This window comes from Sorex fumeus, unplaced genomic scaffold (assembly GCF_029834395.1).
Source record: "Sorex fumeus unplaced genomic scaffold, SorFum_2.1 ptg000007l, whole genome shotgun sequence".
In the NCBI taxonomy this organism is placed as follows: domain Eukaryota; kingdom Metazoa; phylum Chordata; class Mammalia; order Eulipotyphla; family Soricidae; genus Sorex; species Sorex fumeus.
Genome location: NW_026606064.1, coordinates 42,841,858 through 42,861,630, shown reverse-complemented (window position 1 = coordinate 42,861,630; position 19,773 = coordinate 42,841,858). Strand labels below are relative to the sequence as shown.

Here is a 19,773-nt window from a genome sequence, read left to right as displayed (position 1 = left end):
GACTTAAGTTAGAAATTCTATTTCGTTTTTCACCTAAGCTATGATAATCTATGTCAAATCATAAAATTCCTCTTTAATTTTATTACAAGATATATTTCTTTTAAATAAGCCAACCACTCAAATGAATTTCCAGGAAGCTAACGTTTAAATGATTAATAGTGGAACTTGGAGGAAATAAATAGTGCGGGTTTGTTCATCATGTTTTTCATCTTATTTTAAGATCCTTATTTTAAGTTGATTGGTGATAACGCACATATGACTTGAAGAACAATTAAGATTTTTATGTTCACTAATGACATTTAAGAATTTATAGCTGTTATTTGCATGCTAGTTCTCCAAACACTTCTCTTCCACATTTGTTGTTTCAGCTTTGAAGCAAATTCCTAGCTGTTTGCCCTACCGCCAACTGGCCTAGCTCTTTCTCACAAATTCTTATATTTTACCACTCAACAACATTGACAAAAACTATTCTTTCTGACACTGTGTTTCTTCTTACCATTTTATCCTATCAAATGTTACTGAAATTTAGATTCTCATCGTTTGCTTCCTTTGGAATTCTTCCCTGACATACATAGATCCTTTCTGTACTGGCTCTTATAACAGCACATACCTCAATTTTACTTCCCTTAGTTTAGATAATTCCCACACATTCCCTGGATTCCCTACTCTCAATCGCCATCCTCTTTTATACAATCATGGAAGTTCTGTATCAATTCTATGTCTAATATTGTATGACACTAGTAAACATGACAGAATTTACCAAAGGTATGTTGTTAATTACTTATGTTCATTGTAATGCAAGCCTTGAAAAACTTCTCTTTGAGTGTCTTTTAAAATATCAACTTTTTGACTATTCTTTCTATGATGATATGCATATATTTTAAGAAACAGTGATCAAACTGATCATATGCTCACAAAGTTCATTTGAAGATTGACTGTTTACTTTATACTTTGAAGATTTGTTTTAATGTCAGTTAAAGCAGAAAATTTCCATTGTTGCATTAAAAAATCTATTACACTGAGTATATTGCAGTTTAGCTGCTTCACACATTTCCACAGTTTATCTATTTACACATCAGGATTATTGTTGTCTTAATATGTCATTGAAGGTTGAGACTTAAAAGAGATTACATTTAAAACTCTTTAAGATGCGTTCCCATTTTTTACTTTCTCCATTTCTATACTGATCCATTCTTATTTCAAAAATATTAGACAGACTATAGAAATTAATCCTTTGAAATTTTCTGTGTCACTTAATATTACAGTATTTGCTGTCTGGGCTAGAATACCATTACCTATTCTTCCTTTTTAAAGCTCTTCTCTGAGTAGCCAGGTAGGGGGGAGGGAATCATCCAGTCTGTATATCCAGGATAATCATCAGTATCCATCCAGCACTTACTTATATAGAAAATATGTATAGTTCTTTCTTTATCACCTTAAAATAATTTCATTGCTAGTATAATATATCTACAGTTGCAACTTAAGTTATCTAATGTTTTTACTAAAATATAAAATAGAAATAACAAGCTATTTATAATATTGTGAGCTGCATTTAATTAGATAAATAGTTGAAAATGAACAATTAGATAAAATAAAGGAGACAGATACTTTTGTTTTTTTATTTTTAATCATTCAGAATGCAGCAACTAAAGATTATATTTAAACAATAAGATTATTCTAACTGAAGGGCACTTGCTAAAGCTGACATTTCTGAAAAATACTATTTGTAGGACTGTAGCACTGTAGCACTGTCCTCCCATTGTTCATCGATTGAAATATATTGCTGACTAAATATTTTAAAATGTAGCACTGTCACTGTAGCACTGTCCTCGATTGTTCATCAGTGTGCTTGAGCGGGCACCAGTAACGTCTCCATTGTGAGGCTTGTTGTTACTGTTTTTGGCATATCAAATATGCTACAGGGAGCTTGCCAGGCTCTGCCTTGTGAGCGGGATACTCTTGGTAGCTTGCCGGGCACTCCGAGAGGGATGGAGAAATCAAACCTGGGTTGGCCACATGCAAAGAAAATACCCTACCTGCTGTGCTATCGCTCCAGCCCATTTAAAAATGTAGATAAAATAATAGTATGTACTGATATTAATAATGTTATAGGAATGGGAAAAATTTTGTTCTATATTTTTGGGTTTCTCCCAGTTGGTTGAAAAATAAAATTACTAGATTATTAGTACTAGTGTTCCAACCCTGGGCCTTATATAAGACATGTACTTTTCCTCTGCTATATCCTTAACCAACAAATTTAATTATATGTATAAGGGAAAACTATGTGCATGTGATAGCAATAGCACAGCGGCAGGGCATTTGCCTTGCACGCGGCCAACATGGCCGACCCGAGTTTGACTCCTCCGCCCCTCTCGGAGAGCACGGCAAGCTACCGAGAGTATCTCGCCCGCACGGCAGAGCCTGGCAAGCTCCCCGTGACGTATTTGATATGCCAGACACAGTAACAACAAAGTCTCCAATGGAGACGTTACTGGACCCGCTCGAGCAAATCAATGATCAACGGGAGGGCCTTTACTTTACTTATGTGCATGTGGATATCATTTTATTGGGTAGGTCAGATATGCATGATATTTAATTATATAATGAATTAGTCGCAAATGCTCAAATAATAGTTCAGCATTATATACATTATGGGGCTTCTTAAATTTCACCTTCTGAAAAAGAAGGGTAGTGGCCTGAGTGGGTACAGCAGGTAGGACATTTGCTTTGCATGCAGATGACCTGAATTTGATCCCTGACATTTTATATCATTCCCCGAGAACTGCCAGGAGTAATTCCTGAGTGCAGAGCCAGGAGTAACCCCTCAGCATAGCCAGGTGTGACCCAATAAGCCTCCCTCCTGAAAATAAAAAGAAGGGTAGATAGATCTAATGATTATAGTGTATAGGGAAAGGGAGGTATGGCATCAATCTGTAGCTGGGAGCCCTAATACTGATTAAGTGAAGAAAACAGAAGAAAAATTGCTAAATTTTGTCTATTATACATTTCAGACCTCCTTGATAAATTTTCATTCAAGTATTGACAAAAGCCTATCTTTGTTATGTACTGACCTGGAAATAAGAGTTGTTCTCAAGTTTCTACTATTTGAAAGAAGGGAGATAAGAAAAGAAAAAAAAAATTGCTATTACCTTTGTCCCAAATTCTTTATAGAAGTGACATTTAAAAATTCTTAATAGGAGCTGGAGTGATAGTACAGTGGGTAGGGCATTTGTCTTGCACACAGCCAACCTGGGTTCAATTCCCAGAATCCCATATGGTCCCCCAAGAACTGCTAGGAGTAATTCCTGAGTACAAAGCCAGGAATAACCCCTGAGCATCGCCAGGTGTGACCCAAAAAGCAATTCTTAATAAAGAAGACTATTTTGGCATAAATGTATTGGTTTAACATTGGATTTTATCCCTGATGCTATTTTTTCTTATGTTTTAGTTTTAATTGTAAACCTTGTTTGAAAATGGAAACACTTGATGCTTCTCCTTTTATTTCAGTTTTCTTTTAGTTCCTTGGGAGGACTCCCTTCAAAGAATATGATTTGTGCATCCTTGTTTATGGTGTTAAAATGTTTATGTTTACCTGTCTATATCTACCAATTAGTGTTTTTATACAAATTATAATTTTTTGTAATTCAACTCTTATTTTATTAGAGACCATTGCTAAACCTTTTTGCTTGGAAGAGTACAAAAAAAGATTTTTTATATATTTATTCTTTAATAACTCTTACACTTTTCTTGGATGACAGTCTTTTCTGACATACATATACAAAACATTTTTTAGGAATTTTCCATGATGGCAGGAAAATATTTTTTAAAAATGGTGCATTTGGCTAAGAACCATGCTAAATTTTTCCATCTGATGCCATAGATGTTCACTGTATTTTTTCTAATCCATTTATTCTGTGGAAGTTATTAGTAATGTAAGTGTGACTAGGGATACGATAGTTTATGCAGAATATTTTTAGGGATAGTCTGTATACGGTCATATAAGGCAGAGATTTTTCAGTGATGTAAAATGAATGTTACTCTAAATATTTGTTCAGAGCCTTGTTCATTATTAAATCTATTCCCTGACTTGAAATTATGCATGAACTGTAATAACAATTGATGTTTATTTGACTTACTATGTTCAAGAGACTCATCTACCTTACTTCTTTAGAGTCCATGATTGCAACAACTAAAATTTAACTGAGCATTATGTTTATTAAAGAAATAAAAAGAGACCTCTCTTAATAGAAACATAAAACTCCCACCATATTTTCCTTCACAGAATTTACTTAGGAAGTTGAATGATTCCAGATGGAAACTCACATATTTGACTAAATTTCTTGTTTACCCACATATTTGCCAGTATACAGTTAAGAGTTCAGAATTTTCAGGTCCTTGAAGAACGATTTAGCCCTTAGACATACACATTTAGATTACTATGTATATGCAGCTTTATTTTGAAAATTTCCCCCAGCCCCTGGCATTCAAATATATTCCAGTTGCAATCACCTGACGATGGAAAATTGAGCTATATTATGAGTCTATGGATTATATAAAAAAAGTCACTTGAAAGGATAGTTTTCAAGATTAGAGGAAGTATGAGTAAGCAGATAATCTATAGACCACCCATAAGTTCTTGAATCTGTAATGCAAAAGTATATTTCAAGTGGTCTTTAAATAAAGTAGAATAGTTTTCCCATAAGACCACAGAGAGGCACTGAGAAATCCAACACAGGAAAAACTGTTTTATTTTTATTCTCTTGTGCCTAACAACACAGTTTTAAAAATTCAATTGAGGGGATCTCACCATTTCATCACTGTCAGATCAGACAGTAGAGATGTTAAGTATGTAACAACACAATTATAGGCTAATGTGATAAGTGCTAGGTGAGACTTATGTGAAAACAGCAGAATCGTTTTTGGAGAGAGAAAACTTTGATTTTGGGAAACTGGAATAATATCCATAGTGAGGTAATATTTCAGGTTGTTAAATATTGATGGCAATATGCTTGAAAGGAGATTGAAGAGAATGTTCCCAACAGATGGGGCAGTTGATCAAAGGCACAATAGATGTAGAAACTATAATTATTTTGGGTTAAGGATGCTATATTGTTGGAAAGTAGTACATAGGGAAACTGGAGTTGAAACTGGGTTTGAGATTGACAGGGATGGCTGTTTTTCAGATCTCTCTATGATTGTGCCAAGATTGAAGAGGGAGAAATGTGTTTTTGAGAATTGTTTTTCAAGGATGAACTAGATAAGAATTATCTAACTGAATGTGGAGGGGAGAGATCAGGAGTAGTTATGTTTCTTGGGTGTTTGGAGTGAATGGCCAAGTAACACTATTGTGTTTTTAAAGGGTGAATAAACTTTAAAAAATGGATGATCACTAGGCACAATAATTTTTTATTTAAGTTTTTGTTTTGAAGTAATTTTGATTAACAAATCATTACAAAAGTGTAGTACCCAGTGGTCCTGTGTTGCATTACTCCATGGTAACATACTTCAAGACTAATACAGTGTTAAAATCCTAAAATTGACATTGATATGATTCATGGAGCATTTCAATTTCATTTGTTTTGCATGAAGTTTTGCATGTGTGTGACCACATGTATATGTCTTTAGTTCTATGTAATTTTATCAGATACTGATTTTTGTAACCATCACAATAAATGAGATACAAAATCATTTCACTTCCACAAAGTTGTCTGTGCTTTTTATAATTATACTGTCTTTCTTCCCTTTCTCTATTTTTAAACCATATAAAATTTTCCTTCTTCGTGTCATTTGTTGAATGTTTGATATGACTGTTTCTTTCTATTGTTATTGTTTCTATTGTCTATTATATTCCATGGTATGAATCTAAATTTATTGACATTTTGTGTTGTCTAGAGTTTTTGCAATTATAAATAAGATTGTTAAAAACATTTATGTACATTTATATTTTTTCAATGAAAATTACATTTTATATTTGCTAATTCTCCAAATTTCAGTTGCTTTGTTGTATATTTAGGGTATGTTTACTTTGTAAAACACTTTTGAAGCATTTTTCAGAATGATGGTACCATGCATGAGGCTTGTCCGGATGTGTGGAGAGTGGTCTCAGCATGGCTGTGGCTGGTTCTGGAGGTCTTCAGCTGCCAGGACCCTGCTCAGGGCAGGGAGGGAAACTCAACCTGCCCCCACCCCATCCGGGGGGCCCCAGTGAGGGCAGCCAGGCACGGTGGCAGGAGACTCTGTTGAGTTTCCCTTTCTGCCCCAAGCAGAGCCCTGGCAGCCGAAGACCTCCAGAACCAGCCATAGCCATGCTGAGACCACTCTCCACATGTCCAGACAAGCCTCGTGCATGAAGGAACCGGCAGAGGAACCCAGGCATGCCGGTCCTGGGGCTGAGATCTCCAAGTCTGCTTGGATCGGGGCTGGGTCTTCTCCACCCAGATCCACCATCTTCCAGTAGGTAAGCGTTATACCCACCAGCTGTTGCCGGCGCCAGGTGGTCCCATAAATAGCCAAGGCCCAGAGACTATAAAACCCAGCTCCTGGAAGCTTATTATCTTATTATCTCATTTTTACTTTGGAGAACTCGACAGCTACTGAAAGTATCCTGCCCGCACAGCAGAGTCTAGCAAAGTTCCCATGTCGTACTCAATATGCCAAAAACCCGAAACAATGATAGGTCTCATTCTCCTAGCCCTGAAAGAGCATTGAATATGGCGCTTTTAAAATCTCAGGGCTAGGAAGGAGGAGACATTGCTGGTACCTGCTCAAGGCAATTGACGAACAACAGAATGATTGTGATCGTGATCGTGATATTCTTAGTATACTAGAAGTATATTAGGAGAGATCCACTTTTGATGAATTTTTGCTACCATCACTTATTTTTTTGTAAGGATATCAGTCACATCTTCTCACGTTCAGGGTTTACTCTTGGCTCTCCACTCAGGAATTACTCCTGGTGGTGCTCCAGAAACCGTATGGAATTCCAAGGATCAAACCCGGGTCAGCTGTGTGGAAGGCAAACACCCTACCTACTGTACTATCACTCTGGCCCCTATCACTATTTTTAAAAAATCTGTTATAACTGATGTAATAATAATACATTGAAGTTTTAACTTGGATTTTTCTAATTGCAAATGGTATTGGATGTCTTTTTTAATTTTTTAAAAGGTAATAAAGAAATGTGATTAAAAACGTTATTGATATTAGTTTTAGACATATAAAGTTCTAGCACCACCAATAACCTGTGTCAACTTCCCTGCACCAGTGTTCTCATATTCCTTCCTACCTCCCACACCCAACCTCCCACCTTGACAGGCACATTTTAAAGTTTAGTTATTATATTTCAATGTTGTTGACTCTGTAGTTTGAGTTATAGCTATACTACTCCTCCATATTATCCATGTATCTGAAGCCTCTGATCCCTGTTCCCCAGTTACTTCCATTCCACATTCTTTTACTTCCCTTCCTAATGTCTTTCTTTCTCCATCTTTCACCTCCTTATACTCTGGAGTTCAAGAGTGATCTAGGCATATGCCCCTTTTACTACATCACATTTCCTTGTCCAGTTATTCTATATACAACAGATAAACAAGATCATCCTGCATTTGTCCTTCATCTGGCTTACTTCACTTACCATATCTACCCCCAGACATAAAAACAGTCATTGAAAAGGACATATGCACACTGTTCATTGCGGCACTTAGTTCAGTAACTGAGATATAGAATCAAACTAGGTATTCGAAGACAGATAAATGAATTATGAAAATGTACAAAATGGAATACAAAATTCTATGCAGCTGCAAAGAATGATGAAGTCATTCAATTTGATGCAATCTGGATTGAACTGGAAGATATGTTGAATATCTTTGCAATGTGCTAATTTGTCTTCTGGATGTTCTCTGGTGAAATATGTGTTTATATTTTTTCATCTATTTTTCCAGTCAGAGTGTGTTCACCTCAAATCACCTCATTCTGCTCTAAATTCTGCGGAGTAGGAGAGAGTCAAGTGCCTATTCAGAGTTAGGGGTGGGGTGTATGAGTGTAGAATGTGATTGTGTGTGTGTGTGTGTGTGTGTGTGTGTGTGTGTGTGTGCGTGCACGGGTGTTTGGAGTGGGGGGTGGTTAGAGGAAACACAGTGCTAGGTGAAACAGTGATAAACAGCACCACCTGCCAGTTACTGCCTTTTTGTTAATAGTGTCTTACTTTGTTTTGTGTTTATTGCATCAAAGGGATGAAATTCACCTGATCATAGTATATGATCCTTTGATATTTTGTTGGAGTCAATTCACTAAGATTTTGTTGAGAATCTTTGTTCCAGTGTTCATCAGGGATATTGGTCAATTTTCTTTTTTAGTAATTTCTTTGCCTGCTTTGGTATATAAGCTTCCTAGAAGTTGTGAGGGAGAATTCCTTTTACTTTGATATTTTGGAAGAACTTGAGGAGTATAGTTTTCTTTGAAGATGTGTTAAATATCACTAATGAAAGCATCTGGACCAGAATTGTTTTTCTGGAAGGTTTACTTTCTGCCAACCCCACTCACATTCTATGAAAAGAACTGACGTGACTTGTTAGGTAGAAGCCTGTACCTTCACCATTCACCGAGAATGCAAGAAGCAAAGCAAATTTAGATGGAAATTAATCACATTAACTATAAAGCTATCTAAAACAAACATTCATTAAAACATAGGCCTTGCCTCATTTTTATCGTACTTAGACAAAATTATTTTTTTTTGTTGTTTCAAAGGATGACACAATTATGATGTTAGGCTCTAGAAATTTTTATAATTGTTGATTGGAAATAGAAAAACTTAGCATTAATATGTTGTTTGGTCAAAAATGGTCTTCAGTTCAAAATGATCTCTTCTAATCATTCATAACAGGAAAAATAGCATAAGCCTAAAATATGAAAAAATGCTGCAAATATCTTAAACTACTGATCATTTAAGGGTATAGGATTCTTTCATATAGTTCATTTAATCTCATGCTGCACTAAAAAAAGCAGTGTTTGTCTAAAGTCCAACTATTAACAACCTCATAAATCAAAATTCTTTAATTAAAAAAAAGGGGGAGCAGTGTTTGTAGAATGATGGAAGCAAGACCCAGACCTCTATCATGATAGGTTCACTTCATACTTGGTGATCAACAAATTAGTAACCATTTATTGTATGCCTCATTTGTAACTTCTTAGAAATTAATCAAGAGTAATAATTATTAAGAGGAAATTCTCATCCTTCCTTCATACATTAGAAAGAGTCAGAATACATAGTATATATGACAAGGGAGGAAAATTTTATCTTGTTCAAAGCATTGAATGAAATTAGAACTGACTATAGGAGGTAGAGTTATGGTTAGTATTTGAAATTAATTTATATTTTTATTTATAACAAAGCAACCTTTTTAAAAAGACAGTGTTCTTTAAAGGCATGGCAACCATTTTGTGAAATAGCGACTCTGTCAGTAGAGATATGGATTATTGGAGAAAATTAAACATCAGGTAGATAGGACAGTTTTAGTTAAGTCTCTGAATGCTTCATGTATGACCTGACATACCTGCATTTTATTTTTTTAAGGGTTTTTATAAGGTGAAAAACTGTTTTGCCTAATAACATTATCAAGTCATCTGCCTTTTTAAGAATGTAAACCTTTGCACTGAGGCTCTGAAAGTCAGGGGTAGGTTAAAAATGCTGGGGTCTCAACAGGAACCAAGACATAATCCTTTGCTATATAATTCTATGCCACCATGCTGTTTCTGGAAACAAAATCAATTTCAGTTAAGAATAGAATTAATAAAGTGTGCAGTTTTTGATTCTATTAAATCTCACCTTTTGAGTATGTCTTTTTTTATAATCCTGTGTGACAAAATGAGAGGGGCACATTTTCTTTTGCATAACAGAAAAGTTATTTCCCTGTGATTAAACCCCTAATTAAAATAAGCTAGTTTCTTTTTATTAAACACAGCATATATGAAGATATAACTGAAAAATAGTGGGGTTAATGCCTTTTCTTTAAAATAAACAAAGAGGGGGTTGGAGCGATAGCATAGCGGATAGGGCGCTTGCCTTGCATGCGGCCGACCTGGGTTCAAATCCCAGCATCCCATATGGTCCCCTCAGCACTGCCAGGAGTAATTCCTGAGTGCAGAGCCAGGAGTAACCCCTGAGCATCGCTGGGTGTGACCCAAAAACCAAAAAATAAATAAATAAATAAATAAAAAATAAAATAAACAAAAAACTCAATAACTACAAAGGAAATAGACAATATTTTCCAAAGACAAAATTCAAGCTCAAAAGTAAAATTTATAATTTGGCAGTTCTTACATTTGCCAATATGCGTCCTTGTACTTAAAGACTTTTCTGATTCAATTGCTAGTGGTATTTTAAAACTTACATATTTTTATTGACATGAAATTGTATGTGCTATTTACAGAACCCGGTTTAGAAAAAAAGGAATTTATTGGGGCATGAATACATTACTAGTTCTCTCTACAATCATATAGGAGCACTGTTAACTAGGATATCTTTCTTTCTAAACTGAGTTCAGTAGAGCTGAGGATAAAGGACTATACAATGGGCTGGAGCGATAGCACAGCAGTAGGGCATTTGCCTTACATGCAGCCAACATAGCCAACCCGAGTTCGATTCCGCTGCCCCTCTCAGAGAGCGCTGCAAGCTACCGAGAGTATCTCGCCCGCGCAGGAGAGCCTGGCAAGCTACCCGTGATGTATTCGATATGCCAAACACAGTAACAACAAAGTCACCAATGGAGATGTTACTGGACCCGCTCGAGCAAATCCATGAACAATGGGAGGACAGTTACAGTGACATGTAATTTTAATTATTACTGCAATTTATGTTGACTTTTTTCTTTTGTAGTGTACCTCTTGAGATTATGATATTTACACATGCCTTAACAGGTGACTTAGGAAATGTACTAGCTCTGTGTGGTGAATTGGTAGCCATTCAGCTCTTGTCCATGTCAAAGTATATAATGTTCAAAAGTTGAAATTAAACAGATGAGCATAATTGCTTCATCAGTTTATAGTAAGTTTTTTTCTAGTGAGGTTTTGGGTATAATTATCTCATCATTGTTCTTAACTTATTCCTTATTTGTGTAATGTTCTTTTATAGTATTTTCTTGGTCACATATTTGCAAGAAAGATGGGTCTGGTGTGTTGGAGTAGCTTGGGTATTTGCATTAAATGCACCCCCTTTAAATGTTTTGTAACCTTTTATTGCTTCTTGTTCAAAACTAAATTTTTTCATGCCCCATACCCGTAGAAGACAGGCTTATCTGTCATCAAATCTATTTTCCATGTTAAAAGAAGCTTATTTTAAGGAACTGCTCTTTGTTAGTTAATTCCTTTAATTGAAAACCTGCTTTTGAAAACAGTGACTATAAAACAGAACATAGCTTTGTTTAGAGGAAATCTATAGAGGCTTAGAAATCATCAGGTTCTTGACTGAATTGCTTTTCTGTTTATACAAAAAAAATGTTGGAGGGATTTTAAATTCTGCAAACTAGACTGAGTCTTAAAGTATGGTATTCTAGTCACATTTCTTTATGCATTTAGATGCAAAATGGCCTAGTTTAGTCTTTTGGAACTTCGTGATTTATAAAGTAAGACCACACACAGATAAAATCATTCACATTCTTTCACCTTATGTTAAAATTTTAAAATTTCTTTTCTAAAGAAACAGATTAGAAAAACAAATTTTTGGCTTGGTATTATAAAGTGTGAAAGGAGATATTTAGCAAAGAAATGAAGACTGCAACCATTTTTATATCAGAAAATAAAAATCCGCAGAAGTATCAAAAATCTTTTTTATTTCATTACTTAAGAATTCAATGTTCTGTTCTTTTCCCCCAATAAAACAAGTAGCTGTAAACAATGATTATAATAGTTAATTAAATAATTCTCTTCTGTAAACGTAACAACTCTAAGATGCAGTTGCTTCCAAATTTGACTTGACTGATTTCTGAATAGGACACAGCACTTTAAAATGAAATACTTGTACTTCAGAAAATATTATAAGCAGCCAAAAAACAAAAGAGAGAATTTTATTGTTTTAAAGCATACTTAAATGAATAAATGTTTTGAAGATCACTTATAGTCAGTAACATTTACTTGGAAGATTTGCCGACAGTCTGGTTCACATTAAACATATTTACACTTTAAAAATGCCTTATGAATTAAGTCAAGTTTTACTACAAACAGATGCAAGAATTATGAAAATAAAGCTATACAGTATTAAAAATTATTTAAAATCACCATTATTTAAGGGATCTATTAAATAACCAGATTTTAAAAAGCACTTGACTTTTGTTTCCAGAGAGCACAATCAGATGAGCTGGAAAAAATTGAAAAGCATGGCCGATCCTCCAAAGACAAGGAACACGCCAAATCTCTGGACAAACCTGAACAGTAAGAGTACCTTAGGGTTCTGTACAGGTACCCATGTCAGGAGTGGGCTAAATTCTATGCATAACTATTAGGAATGCTATGAGGAGAAGCATTATTTTCATGAATTGTACTTTAGCTCCTAACTTGTCTCTTTTCCCCCTTAGGTTCCTTTATGAACTATCACTAATCCCCAACTTTTCAGAGAGAGTCTTTTGTATCCTGTTTCAGTCCACGTTTTCAGAGAACATTTGCTCAATTCGTCGCAAACTGGAATTGCTACAAAAACTGTGTGAGGTGGGCTTGGTGCCATAAAGAGATTAAACTTGGTGTTTGATTTTTTTTTAGTCAAGTTTATATTTCAAAATACTTTTCTTTTATTTACTCTAAGTATCCATAACATTTTGAAACTAGAATCTCACGGAAGTGAACATATTGTGATTGATCTTTAAGATGTTGAAATAAAAACAGAAGGCCTCATTGTGTGAGTTTGTTCATTACCTGTGCACCTTTGGAGGTTTTTATCCTCTCTTCTTTCACCAAGATGAAAATTCTTCACTTCTTGTAGTCTTCTAATAGATCAGACATACAAGTAAAAGTGATTTAAAGGCTTTTTATTTACTTCCCTTCTATTTTGGAAGAAAACTTCAATAGATTTTTTAATAATTCCAGTTGTATGACTAGCAGAAGATAAGTGTTCTTCTGAAAAGTAAAGAAATACTTGGCAGAAATGGTTAATATTAATATTTAAAACAATTTGTCAGAAACCAGTAGTATTATTTGTTCTTGTGATTAAATGTTCTTAAACAAGACACATTCAGAAGTGACCATCAAGTATAAGTTTAACATATTTTGAAAGAAATGAGTGAGAGATTTGTATAAATTTGCAGATTAATCTTTGGAGTTATGTTTTGGTTTCCACAATTTATGCCAAACTTTACAGTTGTTTCAGAGGTATGTATAACCGAGATGACTGCAATAGCATTATTTATGACTAGTACTATAAAAATTATTTATAACTAGTACTCAAGACAGTCTTCTACCTGTCCCCCACCCCTACCCAATGCAGTTATATCATAGAAACAGCCCAGACTGGTACTTAGAGGTTATAAAAACCTATCTGAATGAATATTGATAGTGTACCATTTAAAAGTTAACTTTAGAAATACAAATAAATGAACACTGAAAAAATTTGAATGTGCCCCCAAATGATCAGTATAAGATTTAAGATAAGTCAAACAGAACTTTGTGTAAGAGATAAATTGTTTTTGTCTTTGTTTTAACAGACATTAAAAAATGGCCAAGGGGTTATGCAGGTTCTGGGTTTGGTTCTTGCCTTTGGCAATTACATGAATGGTGGAAATAAGACCCGAGGACAGGCAGATGGTTTTGGATTAGACATTCTTCCAAAGTTGAAAGATGTCAAAAGCAGTGTAAGTATTTTGTATGAATGAATATAGACAAATTAAAAATTAATAAAAAATGTAGGCACATTAAATATTTGTTGTTATAAATATAGGAGGCCTGTTGATAGTAATTGGTAATATTCTAGATTCTTTTTCATTTGATCTAGATAAATATGAAAACATGTGGTATATTTGTAGTTTAGTAATAATTTTTAGCATATATCATTTTAAATTCTGAATTTTAATTGACAACTTATTTTTTTTCTTTTTGATTCATACCCAGCGATGCACAGGAGTTACTCCTGGTTCATGCACTCAGAAATTACTCCTGGTGGTGCTCGGGGGACCATATGGAATGCTGGGAATCAAACCCGGGTCGGCTGCATGCAAGGCAAATGCCCTACCCGCTGTGCTATTGCTCCAGCCCAATTGACAACATTTTGAAGCAAAAATATATTTTTTTTCTTTTTGAGTCACACCCAGCGATGCACAGGAGTTACTCCTGGTTCATGCACTCAGGAATTACTCCTGGCGGTGCTCAGGGGACCATATGGGATGCTGAGAATCAAACCTAGGTCGCCTGCGTCCAAGGCAAACACCCTACCCGCTGTGCTATTGCTCCAGCCCCGAAGCAAGAATATTTTTACTATATCTTACCACGTCCATTAATATTTACTAATTTTTAGACTTTTAGGATTTGATTATTCTATAAATTTTTGGAATTTTCATGTTAAGCATAGATGAATTTCTCATATTTCATAGACTACAGATAGAGAAATTAGTTTGTAAATAAAGTATGATCGGGTAGTTCTTTTTCTATGTGCCATTTTTTTCTTGATGTATTTATGGAAATATATTAACAATTTTGAAGGAAGGTCTAAATTTTTGTCCAGTTTCTACAGGTATGTTTGTTTGAAATTATTATTCTAAGAATTTTTAGTCAACAGATTAGAAGAAACAACCATAGTAAGTATTAGTCTAAAATGGAAAATTTTAAAAAATAAAAAAATTCTGTTTCTCTGATAGAGTAATCTTTATTCAGAACAGTATGATAAATGGAATTTTTTTCCTTTTGCTTTTTGGGTCATACCCAGTGAGGCACAGGTGTTACTCCTGGCTCTGCATTCAGGAATTACTCCTTGCAGTACTTGGGGACCATATGGGATGCTGGGAATCGAACCCGGGTCAGCCGCATGCAAGGCTAATGCCCTACCCACTGTACTGTATCTCCAGCCCCTGACAAATGGAATTATGGACATGATTTTAAATTATTTATGTTTAAGTAAACAACTGGTATATACAACAGAAGCATTTAGAATAGGTCTTCCTTGATAATGAAATACTTTCCCTCAAAAGAGGTACTTTTTCCTCTTGACAGTAGCTTATTTATTTTTTTAATAAATAGGTTCATGTGTCAACCCAGATATACCTAATATCTTCCATTAGAACTTTATGAAATACCAGGCCATGTGCTTTTAAAAAAAATGAGTAAAACTTGGATAAGCAAGATATAATTTTGGTTTTGTCATCATTATATTTGTCAGATGCTATTATACTTTTATTTTGTATGCCTTTTACAGAATCTCTAGTAGATTAGCCTGGTTAATCACTTTGATTTAATACCAAATATTTCTGTCTGAATTTTGTTTTTAAGTAGTTCTTAACTGCTGCTAGAATTGAAAGACTTTTTGCCAATAACATTAAAATTATTTACATAAATTATTTATAATTATACACATACCATTTAATTTTAAAATAAACATGAAATAGGCTCTGAAAATTATATATTTCAATTGTCTTATTCCATACATATTAAATTGAATCCAATTTAAAGGTTAAGAGAGTAATTTAGGTAAAAAGTAAGTAATCAAGAAGTCAGATTTTAATAATAATATTGCTTCCATTCTCAGAAGAGCTATTCACAATCATCAGATTTGGTACTTTTTCTATTAAAAATATGGCAATGTCAGTTCTTCATCACTGTTTGTATGTTTACATGGATAGAGCCATGTCAGTTAGAATATTTTCTCAAGCTTGGCTCTTGTTAGGCATTAGAGAAGTATTTCATTGACCTTTAATAATCATATCATTATTTGAAAGTTAGAAAGTAAAAGGAAGTCAAGTTCCTTTAATTGTTTTGCAATCAAATCCCATTTCTTATAAATATACTATGTTTATGATGATAGCTATGTATGTTCTTCAATAGATAACATTATTTATACTAATACTCCTGTTCTATTTTGAAACTCACTAATAGATCTATTACCAAACTTTACCTTAAAATTCTATTCTTCTTTTTATAAATGGGAACAGTCACTTGTGAATTGGAATGTTCTAATGATTATGGTTCATATTATAAGTTTTTTTTAATTCAAAATGTATGTTTGGTCTCCTATATTCAGTTATCTGATAATTTTGAATAATGCATGAACTAGTGAAACGCATGCCTCTAAATGTTTCCTAATGAAGATAAAATTGTTATTCTTTAAAGACTTATAAATGAAATAGTTTTAAATTATTTGTTATCTATATTAAACAACATACTTAATTGTTTATCTTTTTGGATAATCCTTGTTCTCCATTGCTGAATATAATAATTAGTAATATATATTTGCATTAGAAAGTTTCTATTTACTGGAAATAATGCTTAACTCTAATTTGCAGAATTCTGAACCTTAATTGAACTTACTTTTAGATGATAGCTACTAGCCCAGCTATTTAGAAATGCTTGTAATGGCCACTACGTTAAATAGTAGCTATGTAGCAAAACAAAAATTAAAATCTTAATGAGGACGGTAAAATCAGGAAAGTATTCATATTTACATTGCCTTAATTGGCTGTGTTTCCATTGAACTTAGAGGGGGAACACTGGGAAACAAGAGGTGCTATGCCACTAAACTCCATAGAAATAGTGACTAGAAGCTGGAGAGACAGATCAGGGGAATGCAGTGGTCCTGGATGCAGTGGTCCTGGATGCAGTGGTCCTGGATTTAATCCTTGATATTCCATGTAGTCTCTGATCCTCACTAGGAGTGATTCCTGAGGATAAGAGCCAGGAATAAGCTTTGAACATTGCTGGGTATGACCCTCAAACAAACATTTTATTTATTTAAAAAATAAGAAATAGAGACTAAAATATTAAAATATAGAATTTCCATATCTTTCTAAGTTTCACCAATAAAGGGAGCCTTGAAATTTATATCCTTTAACACTGTGTACCTAATATTTTAAAATATTTTACTTATTTTAAAAATAATAATATTTTAAAAATATTTTACTTACTTTGATCTTTCTGCCTAGGACAATAGTAGAAGCCTTCTGTCATATATTGTTTCCTATTATCTTCGAAATTTTGATGAGGTAAGAGAAATTTTACATATAGTCATTTTTATTTCTATATTACTGAGGTATCCTTTACTGTTGTTCTCTTCAAATTATTTATGTTACTATAGAATTGTTCAAAAATGGTGTGCTTCTTGCTCATTAGGATGCTGGGAAAGAACAGTGTGTCTTTCCACTACCAGAGCCCCAGGATCTTTTTCAAGCCTCACAGATGAAGTTTGAAGATTTTCAAAAAGATCTTAGAAAACTGAAAAAAGACTTAAAAGGTAACAAAAAATAAGCTGTTATGTATTGCCTAATTTTAAAAATGTATTAAGGCACCCAAATGATTTCCAAAGAAATTTGTAATTGAGTATTACACATAGAATGTTCCAGCACCAGTTCAACCTCCCACGTCAGCCTCCCTCCACTTCTGCCCCAGTTTCCCTCCTCGTCCCAAATCTGTTTCCTTGACAGGCATATTTTAAAGTTTACTTGTACTTATAATTGAGTAGTCATGGATTTCCATGATTTGGAGAAAGTCATGTTTACAGCTTTGTACAATTAAATTATTTTTGACAAATGAAAAATTTCACCAGTAAACATAGTCTTATTTAAATAGTGTAAACATTAAGTAATTAAATAGTATTTTTGTGGACCTTAGAGATAGTACAGAGTAAGGCACTTGACTTGCTCAAGGCAGACCTGTTCTCAATCCCCAGTACCACCTGAGCCTTGCCAAGAGTAATCTCTTAACACAGATCCAGTAGTGAGCTCTGAGCAACACCGAATGTGCCCTATCCCACTCCAAGTAGTATTTTTGTATGTAAATATTGTTTGTTTTCATCAAGAGTAAGCTGTCATCTTATCTTCACTTATATAGCCAAAACACTTTGTAAATTTTTTGTATTATTTTTAAATTATAAAGAAATATTTTCTCACCCTTCTTCAGTAATCTTGTTCAAGACTATATAACTTGTGTAGTCAGAGATTTAGTACAATGGGTATGGTACTTGCCTTACACGTGGTCCACCAGGTTTGATCCTTAGCATTCCATATAGTCTCCAGAACCCGCCAGAAGTAATTCTTAAGTGCAGAGCCAGGAGTAACCTCTGATCACTGCTTGGTGTGGCCCAATACCAAAAACAAAGAAACAAACAAAATTACATGATTTGTGAACTTTACTGGCAACAGAACATCTTTCACAAATTTGGTCAAATATAAAATATATATATGAATATGTTTTATCATTAATTAGAATTTCTATATTAAATATATTCCAGACCACAGTCCTTAGGCCAGGTTAGCACTGTAGCACTGTCCTCCCATTGTTCATCGATTTGCTGGAGCAGGCCCAGATAGCTGAGAACATTTAAGCTCTATTCAAACTCTCTTCTAACTTTAATATGCATGAAAGTGAATAAATTCACATTTTTATTTTTATTTATTTTTTAATGTTGAATTTTAAATGAGATGGAGATTGGAATTCTTTTCCAGAAATGAAGAGATAATGTAACATTTAAAAAGATCCCAAACAGAAAAACTTATCCAAAGATAAATTGATAAATAATCAAATTTATGGATTTCTTATATTTGATCACAGTTATATATTTTAAAAATATAAGTTTAAAGCCAATGTAAAAACATTTTTAGTATCTAAACACTCAGAATAATTATATTGGCTGTATACATGCCAGGTATTTGCTAAGTGCCATTGCTCCCAGAAATAGTCATAGGTGCCTGGGAGGAGTGAAATCCTGTTGAATATGTTCCCAAAGAGTTTCGCATATGTGTGCTCATTGATGAAGCTTAAGAATGACTTCTTCATTTTTCTGTTTTCATTTTTTAAATTTAAAGTTTTATTTTGGCACCAGGTGGTTTACAAAACTGCGTCCCAGTACTACACACCCCATTCCCCAAATCAGATGTTCACTTTCCTCAACCATTGTTCCAATGTCCCCTTTTCCAGTCCTCACTGTATGGTTTGAATCCTACTGAATGCTAATTCTGTTTCTGTTGTCTTTTGGCATTTGTTTTCCTCTACTTTGTTTCATTAAATACCACATTATGAGGAGATCATTTTGTGTCTGTCCCTCTCCTGACTAACTTCTCTTAGCATGGTATTCTTCAGAGCCATTTAAGTAACAGCAAATTGTATTATTTCATCTTTTTATAAAGTTCAGTAGTATCTTTAAGAAAAGGTGTGCAGATTTTTTTTATCTTGTTATCTGTTCTTGGACACAGTTTATTTCCAGACTTTGGCTATCGTGAAAATTTCTGCAGTGAACATAAGAATACAGATGTTTATTTTTTTTTTCTGACTTGTGCATTTGGACCCTTGTGGTATATGTATTTCAAGTTTTTCGGATTGCTGGGTCATATGAAAACTCAAATGCTAGTTTGTTTTTTAAGTAATAACAATATTGGCTTCCAAAATAGCTGGATCAGTTAACATTCCTGCCAGTAGTAAATAAGAGTCCCTTTTCCCCCACACCCTCACCACCTTGGGTTGTTCTTTTTGATGAGCTCCAGACTCTATGGTGTGAGGTAGTATCTCCTTGTTTTGATTTGAGTTTCCCTGATGATGAGTAACATAAAACATTTGTTTCAGATGGTTTTTTTGCCATTTGTATTTCTTCTTTGAGGA

General features: G+C 34.1%; 1 protein-coding gene across 1 annotated transcript in view; it reads left to right on the top strand.

Annotated features, from left to right (window-relative positions):
- Positions 1-19,773, top strand: part of FMN2 (formin 2) — a 391,740-nt gene that overhangs the window by 257,640 nt on the left and 114,327 nt on the right. The window contains exons 9-13 of the mRNA XM_056132042.1: positions 12,332-12,423; positions 12,567-12,696; positions 13,686-13,832; positions 17,106-17,165; positions 17,293-17,413. Coding sequence (XP_055988017.1) covers positions 12,332-12,423; positions 12,567-12,696; positions 13,686-13,832; positions 17,106-17,165; positions 17,293-17,413 — 550 coding nt within the window. The remainder of the gene's footprint in view (positions 1-12,331; positions 12,424-12,566; positions 12,697-13,685; positions 13,833-17,105; positions 17,166-17,292; positions 17,414-19,773) is intronic.